We start from the raw sequence: 13,899 nt of genomic DNA, 5'->3' as shown, positions 1-13,899 counted from the left end.
CTTATCTTTTTTTTTATTAGGCTGTATGTTATCTATAATCTTTATACTTTCAAATAAGTTTTTATGCTTTCCCTTATTCCTTCAACATTTTTTGGGGAAATGTTGTCTCAGATAATATCCGAAAACACAAAGTAATTATATTCTTGTCTGGAAACAACAGACTAATGTACTGATAATTCCAATTAATAATTATATTCTTGTCTGGAAACAACAGACTAATGTACTGATAATTCCGATTGATAATAAGGATTTACTACTGTGATGAAGAATGCGAATCGAAGAGTACAGAATGGACCAGAACTGAAACTGGTGGTGTATACTAAACGAGGTGCATTATTAACAGTATATTTTAACAAAGCATAGTTTCTCAGTAGCATCATAATTGAAGTGAATCTTGCAAGTTGAGAGTTGCGCTCCACACCTACCTGCCTAGCCGCCTGTGTTTCATGTTCCCACATTGGAGTTTAGTTATGACCCAAATTTGGTGAACAATAAGTGAACATATCATCCACGCGTTGAATATTGCTAAAGTATCACATTTTGACATATTCCATATTTCATCTTTGATGTCTGAAAAATAATTAAAAAACCTAATTAAGAAAATAAGCTTAATAACAATTGTTTAGAAAATAAGGAGAAAAATCTCATACATTATGGATTTGATATGGTTGAAATAGGTCACAAATTAAAAAGGTGGACCAAAAACTACCAATCATTGGTCCATACAGCGAGAAAAGAGCAGAGCATGTTGGAAACATTCCCTAGCAGGTGTGATCTATATTACCTTCATTTCTTCACTAAAGCCTCTTTTGTTTTAATGGAAAAATATTTCCTATTTAAATTCCTATATAATTTTGTCTCTCTTTTTTTAACCTATTATACATAACCAAAAAAAACACTGTGGGCATGGGAGGTTGAGAAAAAAATATATATTGACCAAGACTGTGTCAGTTCTTTTTGTTCCTATATGATATCATTTTTGAGACCTCTTAAATATTTTCCATTGAAACAAATGGAGTTTCAAGGAAAATCTTCCATTGCAGAACTTTTTGCCTTCTTATATTTAAGGGGCGCTGTTCTCTGTGCCGCAGCACAGGCTGCACCCAGGCACACTGGAGTGGGCGCAATGACCACCCTGCCCTCCTAAGTGGCAGGCCCATGTGTCTGGGCGCAGCCTGCGCTGCAGCCCAAAGGACATCTCCATATATTTAAATAGAAATACATGTACAGTGATTTACTTTGCCATGTCAAACGCAACTTCAGAGAAAATTACTTTTCCATATAAAACTTTGGGGAAATGTTCCTTGCACAGGGGTGCAGGATGTGCCCAGACACATGGGGGTGGGTGAAATGACCACCCCGCCCCTTGAATAGCCGAAATGACCACCATCCAATGTCTCAGTCTTTCTAGTCCAATTATGCTTCATATCTTACTTGGATCGGCCATGGCTCAAACAGATCTTAAATAAGCTGTTCTTTTATTCTGATTTCTGACCTTTCATAAAAATATGATACAAAAGGCTCATCTTATGCACACAAATGCAATAAAACCATTGATTTAAAGGGGAAAAAAAAGAAGAAAAACAAAATAAATCTCAAATAAAAAAGGGATCAACCCAACAATATTTGATGACAACAGACCCTTTTCATGATTGCATAAACATTCAAATGCAACTGCCAAAGGATTCAAGAAGAAACAAAGATCCACAAATTATTCAAAACCCACTCATGATCACAGTAGATGATTATAAAATCCAATTCAATAGAGAGATCATACCAAGGCATTGGCCTTATATGGGTCACAGAGCAATGGCTGGAATGACTGCAATGACTGCAACTGCAAAGGACACACCAATGAACCTTGTGATCCTCACAGGAGCATCAGTGGAAGAACTTGAAAGGGCATCAGACGAATGGGACTTCTTCAACTCAGATGGAGCTGGAGCCAGAGCCGGCGAAAGCGAAAAATAAAATTGTAAGGGGAGGAGCACATGATCCACCTGATACACAGCCAATTGCCCATCTGTGTAAATCGTGCTGACCACACTGGCTTTAACAACTCCAGTAGTCATGTTCACACTAATTCCATTAGTTGTGACATTTAATGGAAACTGGCTATTATAGCTGTCCCCTGCCTGTGTCTGAACAGGGTTGGTCAGTGTCTGGAACTGTAAGATTGAAACATAAGTAGGGAGCACATGAAACTGTACCAACGCTAGCTTCTGCTGATCTGTGAAGGAGTTAAGGGTCCCTGAGGGGAGACTTGAGAAGGCTTTGTCTGGTGGGGCAAAGAAGGTGAGTTGGAAGGATTTATTGAGTTGTGAGTTGAGCTGGTCTCCAAGTTTGGTGCTCTTCAGTAGCCTGATCATGATGCTGAACCGCCCAGCCTTCTCTAGTATTGCTGTGATGTTGGTAGGGCCAGAAGGGGCTGTGCTGCTTGTAGTTGGGGCTGTGCTGCTTGTAGGTGGGACTGGGCTGCTTGTAGGTGGGATTGGGCTGCTTGTAGGTGACTGAGCTAAGGTTGTGGTGAAGAGGGGGGTCATCATGATCATCAGTAAGAGAAGTGATGAGGAATGTTGGAGGTGAACAAGCTGTTTCTTGTTCTTGATCATTTTCTTGGGCTCTGTTTTGATGCTGTTTGGTGATTGTGGTCTTCCTTGGAGGAAGTGAATGAGAGCAATCAGAAGAAGAAGATGAAAAAGGAAAAGGGTTAATGTTGGGTTTGAGAGGGAGGAGGGGGTTTTATAGAGGTGAAATGGGAGGGGTAGGGATCCATGAGGATATGAAGTTAGGTGATAGGTGAAATCCAAGTTGAGTTGGCTCAGGAGCTAACCCTCTCCCATCCATCTCATCTCATTTCATTTCAGCTGGTTTGCTTGGTAGCATTTACATAATCAAATTGAGAGAGAGAGAGAGAGTTAAGGGATTGATTGGATAGGCCGGAAACTGGAGTTACAAGATATAATAAAAATATCACACAGCAGATTAAACAATGGAGGGGTCCCCTCTTGTTTAGGGTGAGTTTGTGCATCACTGAAGTACTGTTACACCACTAATTGATAGAAACCTTTTTAGTTGCTTTCTTTGTGATGTTTTACCTTTTGTAAGGGAAGAAAAGGGAAACATGGGAACTATATAAATTTGATTGCCAGTACTTGTCATTTTCTTTTCTTTTTATACTTGAGGACCTAAACTGTTCACTGAATCTCCATGCTGGAGTCCTTACAAGAGTCCATTTATGCAGGATATGAATACCTGAGAAGCATTAATGAGGACTGAGAGATCTTTGAAATTGAGCAAACACAAGGACTGGTACAAGATTCTTGGAATATCGAGAAGTGCATCTATATCAGAAATTAAACGTGCATACAAGAAGCTTGCTTTACAATGGCACCCAGATAAGAATGTTGATAATAGAGAGGAGGCCGAAGCTAAGTTCCGAGAAATAGCTGTTGCATATGAGGAGATTCAATCATCATTTATCTTTTATGCATATACCATGCTTCATAGGCTCCCTAAGAGAAGGGGGATAGTTCAATTTTTAGCCCCTTCCAGGCAAAAACTTCATTTTGTGGATCAATTTGGTTGTCCACCACAAATCTTTGCTTTATGTCATAACATTGCCACATGCACCCCCCCCCTTTTGGTTCTATTATAGTTGCACTTGGATAGAGCCCTTTCTCCTCACGTCTACTGCCAATAATTCTCTTTATCACCAAATCCTGACACAGACATTGAGAAGGAAAAATGGATATATACAACAATTAAGGATTTTTTTAAGTGATTCACGAAGAGGAGGTTAATAGCAAAGTTTGGAACATGGAGAATAGAGTCAAGAGATATAAAAGAGAGAACCTGCACACTACCCTTACCAGAAATAAAGGAAAGTGAACCATCAACAATTCTAACCTTATCCCTACTTGAGCAAACAGAATATGGGTCATAACATTGAGACATACTAGTCATGTGATTAGTAACTCCAGAATCAATGACCCAAGAGGAGGAAGTAGCCAAGGTAGAAGCCTGCAAGGCTCGGGCCGAAGAATCTGACACGGTTGTTGTAAGAGAGGAGCCACCCAACAATGATATAATTCGTTGAAAAACTGCCAGATATTCCCTTGTGAGGGAACAACTGTCCGCTTATAGTCCAAGAGGGATGGCCCATGGGCTTGGTTTCAGTCATCATGGTGTTTTCTCTAGCCCCCCCCCTCTCATGCCACTTCGCATACCAATAGGTGTAGGTCTAGAGGGACGTCCATGAAGGTCCCAGCAAATTTCCCTAGTTTGCCTGGGTTTGCCACAATGGTCACATCTGAGTCTATCTTTGTCATCCCCATGGCTTGAATCTTGGTCTCTTCCTCTACAATGCCAACTCCTCTGTGAACTAAAGGCAAGAGCTGGCCTTTCAAGGGATGGCAAGTTTCCATAGCCACTCTTTTGGTTTATTCACTTTGTAAATAGCCACACACCTCATCCAAAGATAGAAGGGGTGATTCGCCTAAGATTTGCATCCTGATTGGTTCATATTGTGGGTTTATCCCACTAAGGAGAATCTAAACACACTCAATATCAAATGTTCTATAGACCTTTGCCTCATCCTTGGAATTGGACAGCTGGAGGTCCCTATAGTGGTTATACTCCTTCCAAAGACAAACAACTATGTTATAGTACTCATAGATAGTTCTAACCCTCTATTTCGTTGTGATAATCTTCTAGAGAAGTTTGTAGACCTTAGCCATGTCACCCATATGGAAAAAAGTATTTGCGACACTATCCCAAATATCCTTGGTTGTCTTCTTCTGCATAAACCTCTTGCCAATCTTAGATTTCATAGAAAAAATCAACAAGGTCATAACAGTGCAGTTCCCGTCTGTCATTTCTAGTATGTCAAATCAATTGAATGAGGGGCCTTGATGTTACCAGTAATTTAACCCAACTTCCTATGACTCTGCAAGGATAGCTTCATGGAGTGAGCCCAGTCAAGATAGTTGGTATTGTCAAACTTAACAATGGATATCTGGATGTTTTGCTTTTCAAGGGCAATTAGATTGGGGTTAGCACAACTCGAACCACCAGCCGAGGCTTCCATTGGTCCACTGACCTCCAACGCTATGTGAGAGAACACTCAGGAAGCTGGTTGGATACCCAGACCAGATGGGGAGTGTAATACACACTCTACCTAGACACCCCTTCCCAACACTCACACAACAATTCCAACAAGCAAATAGATCACAAAACTTGAAGAAACTTCAATCTAATGTACATTTCAAGTTGTGGGTTCATCTTATAACAACTCAAAAGCTCACCTCTTTTGCAATCGAGGTTATGGAGTCTTGAAAGAGGACCTTTGGGTGACTCCATTGAGCCTGATCCCTGAGGAGAGAGAAAGGGAGCAGGAGCTACAAGGCTGACGGTAGCCCTGTTTTTCCTTCCTTGCTCGTAAATCTGTCTTCACAGCTTCAGATCTTCATCAATATGTCTTCTATTTAATGGGTGAAGAGCTTGAACAACTCTTCTTACATGGTGCCCAGGCTCTGTTGAAGCCCTTTACTCTCTAGGGTACAAGTTGCTTGGATGACTCTCAAGCCAGTTCTGATAGGAAATAAGATAAGAGAGGGGAAGAGGAAGAAGAATACGCAAGAACTGTCATCTAGTTTTTTCAACACTTGCTAGTGCATTTTAGTATTAATTTGCTTTCAAAACATCTTGCCTCATCCTGTTTTGAGTTTTGCTCATAGATACCTGTACCCATTTGCAATATCTGACCCCTTCAATCTCCTAATTTCCAGGTACTTGGAGATGATGAGAAACGTGTAACATATGACAGAGGTGAAGACATAGAGGACATGGGTATTGGAATGGGTGGCGGTGGTTTCAACCCTTTTGGTGGTGGGGGACAACAATTCAGTTTCCATTTTGATGGCGGTTTCCCTGGGGATTTTGGTGAATTTCATTTTTGATTGTGATGAGAGAATCAATTGCCTTCATTAACAGAGAATTAAATCAGGGAAAATGAGCACTTGTCCTCAAGAGGGACAAAAAGCAACTGGTTGATGCTAACAAATAGTTGTCAAATTGTGGGGCTATGCAGGCCATCTAGAAGAAGAAGCTTGTTCTAATTCAAAAGTTGCTTCTAAGAGAGAATTTCCCACAACTGCCTATCATTTATCCCAAATTTGTCTAGAAAAAGAAGCTTGTTCTAACTATGGGGATGGGAGAGGTTGAGAAAAAGAAAGGGAAATTATCAACGCCACCCCTTGACATTTGCCTATATTTTAAAGCACACTCACTAACTATCATAATATCAACCGTCCCTTCTACTTTACCAAACTAATTCCATAGAGACCCCCTACCGCTAGTTAAGAGCTGTTAAGTGGTTATGTCAGCAGTTAAATAAATTTTTAATGACAATTCTACCCTTCTTAGTGGGCGAACTACCTAATCTACCCTTTCAATTAAAACACCCACAAGCCCTTCTTCTTCACACTCATCAACACCCTTGGAGAATCCACTACAACCTACCGGTCTGCTGAAGAAGAGACCTACTCCGGCGATAAAACAGCCTGGCGTCAACCGACCACCAGCTTCCTCACTCCGGTTCTTCTTCTTTTAATGGTATGGAAATATGGTGTTCTTCATTCATGGTGGTTTCAGTTTTCAAATTGGTTTATAAATGCCCGAATTCGGTTGTGGAAGCCTATGGATTTTAGGTACATTATGGCCAAGTTCTCTTTTTGCCACATGTATTTGAACAATAATGGCGTCTCTTAAGCTGCTGAAGTGCCTCTGGACATGACTTGGAGTGCGAGAGAAGTGTAAGTCCTGGCTGCCCTCCCTTTACCTGCTATCACTTCAAATGATGAAACCACTTCTTCCATTTGATGATAGTAATGCAGGAAAAAGATTCTACTTTGATGTGTATCTCTTCTTCCATTTGACGTGGAACTTTCTGAGCGGATATTAGTTTTTTCTTTGTTACTGTTTATCTCTTCTTCTTCTTCTTCTTCTTTTCCCTGCCATATAGAATTGTAGAAAGGTAAACAACGCCAATGGCTGGAAGCAATGTACACGAACCAATGGGAGATCCCTTTCCTTGAGTTATGGACTTCAACGCATCAAAAACTTTCATTGTAAGACCAATCCTGTGGTAGAAAATGTCACTAAAATTGATATTTAATTGAATATCTTATGACGTCTATGGCTTGAACCTGCAAGGAAGATTCATCAAGTCTATCGTATGGCTCAGGATAGAGAACCCAAAGTCGCAATCCCATAATTCCCTCCTCTCATTGGGGGCCTGAGGCAGATGATCATCTCGATGTGTCAATTTCTTACGCACAAAAGAAGGGCTTCAAGCATCTGAGAATCTGTATTGGAATTTGGAAATCATCGATCATGGTTTCCAATTTGCTTTCGTCTTCGTCTCCATCTGCATCCCCACCTCGCCCCCATCGAGAATCGTGGTGATCATCTCCTGGGCCTGCCGAGCAGCCCCAACTGCTTAATGGCGCCTTCGAGTAGCAGAAGATCACTCAGCCAGGTCATCCCCTTCGAGATCAGAATGTCTCCTCTGGCGCACAAACTGACCGCCCTCTTCAACCTCAGCTTCCTAATCGCAAGTAGAACTACAGGAAGTCAAGGACATACAATCATCGATCATGGTTTTATAGAGAACAAGAAACACCTGACAAACAGTCTCCAGATTACAGTTGCCAAACCAACTGTTCAATCCAATTATCAACGAAGAAGAAGGGAGATGAAGAAGAACAGTAAATGGGTCCCACCTCTATTGATAAAAAATTTAAAAAAAAATTGAAAGACAGGGAAGAGAAGTTTATGAGTTTCCACGTGTCCCCTGAATAGGGTACAACGAGTGGGTTGGGTTTTTTATGTTTTAAGTGTAAATGGTGATTTAGTAAATTAAAAACTTAGAGGTTATCACTGTTAAAAAATGGGTAACGGTTGATATTATGATAATTAGTGGATGTGCTTCAAAATATAGGCAAACGTCAGGGGGTGGCCCTAATAATTTCCCGAAAAGAAAATATTAACCAAGACTGCATCGGTTTGTCTTGTTCCTATAGGATATCTTTCTTGAGACCTATTAAATATTTTCCATTGAAACAAATGGAGTTTGAAGGAAAATCTTCCACGGGAGGACTTTTAGCCTCACTATATCTAAATAGAAACACAAGTACAGTGATTTACTTTTCCAAGTCACCATATCTAAATAGAAACACATGTACAATGTACAGTGATTTACTTTTCCAAGTCAACGCAACCTGAGAGAAAATTGCTTTTCCATATAAAACAACTTTGGGGAAATGTTCTCTGCACTGGGGCAGGATGTGCCCGGACACATGGGTTGGGTAAAATAATCACCCTGTCTCCCCTGAAATGACCATCAGGCCTTGCCCCATGTGTCTGGGCGTAGCCTGTGTGTCCGTGCATTTCCGGGCAAAGAATAGCGTCCCTAAAACTTTTGTAGGTAATCAAGCGTGGAATTTGAGAAGGGGTAGAATATAGCAGGTATGACCCAATGTCTCAGTCTCTCAAGTCCAATTACGCTTCATATCTTACTTGGATCGGCCATGGCTCAAACAGATCTTAGATAAGCTGTTCTTTTATTCTGATTTCTGATCTTTCATAAAAATATGATACAAAAGGTTCATCCTATGCACACAAATGCAACCAAACCATTGATTTAAAGGGGGAAAAAAACACACAGAAAGAACAAAATAAATCTCAAATAAAAAAAAAAGGGATCAACCCAACAATATTTGATGACAACAGACCCTTTTCATGACTGCAAAAACATTCAAATGCAGCTGCCAAAGGATTCAAGAAGAAACAAAGATCCACAGATTATTCAAAACCCACTCATGATCACAGTAGATGATCATAAAATCAGATTCAATAGAGAGATCATACCAAGGCATTGGCCTTATATGGGTCACAGAGCAATGGCTGCAATGGCTGCAATGGCTGCAACTGCGAAGGACACCCCATTGTACCTTGTGATCCTCACAGAAGCATCACTGGTAGAACTTGGAAGGGCATCGGACGAATGGGACTTCTTCTTCGATGGAGCCGGAGTGGGGGCTGGAGGCAGAGCCGGTGGAGGTGAAACATAAAATTGTAAGGGGAGGAGCACTTGATCCACCTGATACACAGCCAATTGCCCATCTGTGTAAATAGTGCCGGCCACACTGGCATTAACAATTCCAGTAGTCATGTTCACACTACTTCCATTAGTTAAGATATTTAATGGAAACTGGCTATTACGGCTGTTCCCTGCCTGTGTCTGAACAGGGTTGGTCAGTGTCTGGAACTGTAAGACTGGAACATAAGTAGGGAGCACATGAAACTGTACCAACTGTATCTTCTGCTGATCTGTGAAGGAGTTAAGTGTCCCTGTGGGGAGACTTGAGAAGGCATTGTCTGGTGGGGCAAAGAAGGTGAGGCCTTGGTTTGAGGTATTGAGTATTGAGTTGAGCTGGTCTCCAACTCCGGTGCTCTTCAGTAACCTGATCATGATGCTGAACCGCCCAGCCTTCTCTAGTATTGCTGTGATGTTGGTAGGGCCAGAAGGGACTGTGCTGATTAGAGGTGAGGATGGGCTGCTTGCAGGTGGGACTGGGCTGCTTGTGGGTGGGATTGGGCTGCTTATAGGTGGAACTGGGCTGCTTGTAGGTGGGACTGGGCTGCTTGTAGTTGGAGCTGGGCTGCTTGTGGGTGACTGAGCTAAGGTTGTGGTGAAGAGGGGGGTCATCATGATCAGTAAGAGAAGTGATGAGGAATGTTGGAGGTGAATAAGCTGTTTCATGTTCTTGATCATTTTCTTAGGCTATGCTTTGATGCTGTTTGGTGATTGTGGTTTTCTTTGGAGGAAGTGAATGAGAGCAATCAGAAGAAGAAGATAAAGAGGAAAAGGGTTAATGTTGGGTTTGAGAGGGAGGAGAGGGTTTTATAGAGGTGAAATGGGAGGGGTAGGGATCCATGAGGATATGAAGTTAGGTGATAGGTGAAATCCAAGTTGAGTTGGCTCAGGAGCTAACCCTCTCCCATCCATCTCATCTCATTTCATTTCAGCTGGTTTGCTTGGTAGCATTTACATAATCAAATTGAGAGAGAGAGAGAGAGAGAGAGAGAGAGAGAAGGGATTGATTGGATAGGCCGGAAACTGGAGTTACAAGATATAAAAAATAATATCACACAGCAGATTAAACAATGGAGGAGTCCCCACTAATTGATAGAAACCTTTTTAGTTGCTTTCTTTGTGATGTTTTACCTTTTGTAAGGGAAGAAAAGGGAAACATGGGAACTATATAAATTTGATTGCCAGTTGGCATAAACTTGAGAAAGAAGCTTTCATGGCTGGAGAACTGGATTGAAATGATGTTTTAATCTAGAGAGTAGTGTGGATTGATCACCTATCAAATTTTAAACCTAGATTTTTCTAAATCTATATGTGGTCTCCTAGAAAATCCTGATTGGCCTGAAACTTCACATGTGAATCTCTCTTGGGGTTTACATGCCTACAAATTTTAATCCTCACCTGAACTTGTAAGGTTCCTTTTCTGGTGGGCTAGCATTTCTTGTTTTGTTCTAATAAGACCGAGTTAGTATAGTGTTGATTATTGTTGGGATAAGCCTATTAAGTCCAATAGTGAAAAGTGATCATATATTGGATTATTGGGCTTTATTTGACACACCTTAATTAACATGGATATTATGTATGTGTACATGGGCCTAAATCTACTTTCCTTTAATGCAAAAGAAAATCTTTGTTTCCTTGTAGGGTTGGTCCCGACATTAGCCCATTAAATGTACAATGAAGAAACCCTAACATTCAGAAAGAAGAAGAAGGTAGAAAAAGACCAACAGCCGTCACATACATGAGAGTGTTTGTGCAAACAATTTTCTCCTACTATGGATTTAGGTATGTCTGAAACACTTGTTTCTGTATCGTTTTACATAATCATATGATCCCCATGTTATTGTTTGAATGCTTAAAATCTATCAAAATTGTCACGTCGCAGATATTATTGTGTAACTTAGTGATTCTTTTCCAAGTGGGCCACTTAGAGACCCCCTCCTTTGTTGATTTTACTTATGTCCTTGGGTGATGGATCTTTCTTATAATAACCATGGTTTGGATGTGTCAACAAACTCAAAAGCAAAACAATGAGATGTATGAAAGTAGATTTAAACTATGGTTAAGAAATGGCAAAAGGAGGCACTTTTAAATCTAATAGCTATCATTTTTACACTAATATTGATGAAAGTTGTTATCCAAGATGGGTAACATTAGCTTATCTTAACATGTCAGGCATATATTAGAAGACATTTAGGGGCAGGGGAGGGGGACTCCATATAGGCACATGTCAGGTATATATTAGAAGACATTTAGGGGTAGGGGGGGGGGGGGGGGACTCCATATAGGCTTATGCACTGATAACATAGTAAAGGTATATTTGAGGGTTTTTTTTTGTTTTATTTTTTTTAAAGGAGGGAGGGGGGGGGGGGGGAGGGGATCTTGTCATAAATTAGTAAGGTTTATAGTCATTTCAAATTCCATTTGTGATTGGTCAGCATGATCTTAATGATATGCCAAGCTCAAATATATATGAGACTTGATATTTTTAGTTTAATTACACTTAAGGGTGTTAAAACGGTCTGGTTTCGGTTAAACGGTTTGATTCGGTTCGGTTTTGATTGCTTGAGGGTAGAAACTATAATCAGACCGGTCTCATAATCAAAAACCTGGACCGTTTGATAAACGGTTTCGGTTAGACGGTTTTTAAACAGTTTCAATTAAATGGTTCTATACGACGGTTCCGATTAGACGGTTACTAAGGCTCTCTTTGGTATCATTTTTATTTTTTATTTTTACCTATTTACCAAAATCAAAACCATTGTTTATCAAAATATAAAAATCGTTTGGTAACCATTAGTCATAATAGAGTATGGAGTGAAAAAACTGTTTGATTACTACCTAAGTGTAAATAATTTTTATAATGGGTGAAGGGATTCCCCTTCAACTATCTTCCATCTCCATTCTTTCAAAAACCACAACAGAGAAATCTGTTCCATTAATGGAGGTTTCAAACTTGTTCTAGAGAGAGAGAACCTGTAATTGAAGGATATTGGCGAAAATGATGACAGGTTTAGTCCATGATCAAAATCTGGAAAAGCAGATAGAGAAGCAGATGGGATGCATGGTTGGATTCCTCCATCTATTCGATCATCACTAGATTCTCTCTATCGATACGAGCTTAGAAGAACTCAACCCCATAAACCGGTTTACAAGGTTAGGGAACCCAAGAACTTATCAACTCACATCAAGTTTTTCATACAATCAATGTAAGATAAATGTGATCGTAACATTCCACCACGCTCCGCAGGCCCGACGTCCGCACGGGCTGACTTTGCACTAACTACCAGTTCCGACCGAACACTGTAATACCGACGTCATCATCCGTGTCGCATGATTGCACTTGAGAGACGTGATGCTAGCTAGCTCTTATACGCCTCTATTCTACCAAACGCCTCCCTCCATATCCGGTTGGATTTCCTTTATTTTCTTAACTGTTTCTTTCCCCATTAATGATGTTAGATTCTCTGCGGAATGGCAGAAAATGTGATTTTTTAACAGTCTTTGTTGAATGATTCAGGTAGTTGATTCTGCGTCCCAATTGGAGAAATCAATCGGATCTTCGCGGACCTCAAGAGAAGTACAGCAGCAGCCACACCAACAAGAATTATTGCAGTTGCGAACCTCGCCAGAATGTACGAAACCACCGCCCGGGATAGCAGAGCAAACTTTGATGGAAAAGGAAGTCTCTGTCCCAGTGGCTTGCCTTCTTAAAAATAAAACAAAGTTACTATTTTACCCTTCAGTTTTGAGGTTTATGAGCATCTGTTCATTAAAGTGTCCGCAAAAACAAGTGGAAACAATTTTCTCCGAAAAACCATAAACGACTTTCGATCTATTTTTGGGTTTTTGGTGTTTTTCAATATTTTTTATAGAAACAGGCTCCATAAACGATACCTAACGCAACCACAAACGGATTTTAAGGTAAAAATAAAAAATAAAAACTATACCAAAGATGCCCTAAGAAGTTAAGTCTTTAGGGTTTACTAATTTACATGGTTTTCCTCTCCTCTCTTGTTCTCCATAAGAAGTTAGGTCGTTAGGGTGTATTGTTTATCCTTCTTTCTTTTTTTTGTAGAAAATTGTTTACCGATTTGCATTTACTTCTCTATTTACTAATACTACTTATTAGTTATTAGTTATTAAGTTATTAGTTTTTTTTTAAAAAAAGAAAATTTATTGAAGGAACGTGACTACTTAGTAGTTAGTAGTTGCTACTTGTTAGGTTTTGACGTTTTGTTTATTAAAAAATTAAGTTGTTAGGTTTTTAAACGGTTAGACCATCTAGTTATAATCGGTTTTTATTGGATTACACGATTTGAAACCGTTGGATTAAATGGTTAAAATCGAACCGATTAAATAAATGGTGTCATTTCTAAAACCATAATCGGACCATTTATAAACGGTCTGTCAATTTCAGTTTAAACGACTCGGTTCGGTTTTGATAAATGGTTTCATTTTGATTTTGACACCCTTAATTACACTAATCGATATGCCTTTCGGAGAAGATTAAAAAAGGAGTCATTATCAAAATTACTTCCTAATTTTTTTGGTTTGCTTCTTTCCTCTTACTCTCATTTTTCATTTTTCCATGTTTCACTTTTATTATCTCATTTCTTCATTTTTATTCTTCATGCTTCTTATTTTTCTTACACTTTATGAGGACCTCTGCTTTTCCTACTTTGTTTTGTAAGGATCCATGTAGCCGACCCCATTTAGTTGGGATAAGGCTGAGTTGTTGT

The 13,899-nt window shown here is 39.9% G+C and overlaps 3 protein-coding genes across 4 annotated transcripts; 1 reads left to right on the top strand and 2 right to left on the bottom strand.

Annotated features, from left to right (window-relative positions):
* Positions 1–1,579: 1,579 nt before the first annotated feature.
* LOC122652842 (fasciclin-like arabinogalactan protein 11) lies at positions 1,580–2,880 on the bottom strand. 2 transcript variants are annotated; one of them, XM_043846718.1, is made up of 2 exons: positions 2,501–2,880; positions 1,580–2,410 (listed from the first exon to the last, which is right to left on the bottom strand). In XM_043846718.1, exons 1-2 carry the CDS (start codon positions 2,610–2,612, stop codon positions 1,800–1,802), a joined length of 723 nt encoding a protein of 240 aa, XP_043702653.1. In that variant the 5' UTR covers positions 2,613–2,880; the 3' UTR covers positions 1,580–1,799. The 2 variants fall into 2 exon arrangements, with proteins under 2 accessions (XP_043702653.1, XP_043702654.1); XM_043846719.1 differs by having other exon boundaries at positions 1,580–2,417; positions 2,508–2,880.
* A 362-nt stretch (positions 2,881–3,242) lies between these two features.
* LOC122650425 (dnaJ protein P58IPK homolog B-like) lies at positions 3,243–5,960 on the top strand. The gene is made up of 2 exons (XM_043843841.1): positions 3,243–3,463; positions 5,790–5,960. Exons 1-2 carry the CDS (start codon positions 3,269–3,271, stop codon positions 5,958–5,960), a joined length of 366 nt encoding a protein of 121 aa, XP_043699776.1. The 5' UTR covers positions 3,243–3,268.
* A 3,095-nt stretch (positions 5,961–9,055) lies between these two features.
* Positions 9,056–10,105, bottom strand: LOC122650424 (fasciclin-like arabinogalactan protein 12; the record flags this gene model as incomplete). Its single annotated transcript, XM_043843840.1, has 2 exons — positions 9,720–10,105; positions 9,056–9,593 (listed from the first exon to the last, which is right to left on the bottom strand). Coding segments are annotated over exons 1-2 (657 nt in total), but the record flags the coding sequence as incomplete, so codon positions are not given.
* Positions 10,106–13,899: the final 3,794 nt, after the last annotated feature.

Source organism: Telopea speciosissima, chromosome 2 (assembly GCF_018873765.1).
Source record: "Telopea speciosissima isolate NSW1024214 ecotype Mountain lineage chromosome 2, Tspe_v1, whole genome shotgun sequence".
Taxonomy (NCBI): Eukaryota; Viridiplantae; Streptophyta; class Magnoliopsida; order Proteales; family Proteaceae; genus Telopea; species Telopea speciosissima.
This window is presented reverse-complemented; position numbering and strand designations above follow the sequence as displayed.

Bases quoted from the DNA above. Each gene is read 5' to 3' on its own strand.
- LOC122652842 (XM_043846718.1), bottom strand. From the start codon at position 2,612: ATGATCAAGAACAAGAAACAGCTTGTTCACCTCCAACATTCCTCATCA. The intron at 2,411-2,500 runs GCAGCCCAATCC...CTGGCCCTACCA, and splicing joins CTTAGCTCAGTCACCTACAA to ACATCACAGCAATACTAGAG.
- LOC122650425 (XM_043843841.1), top strand. From the start codon at position 3,269: ATGAGGACTGAGAGATCTTTGAAATTGAGCAAACACAAGGACTGGTAC. The intron at 3,464-5,789 runs GAGATTCAATCA...CCTAATTTCCAG, and splicing joins AAATAGCTGTTGCATATGAG to GTACTTGGAGATGATGAGAA.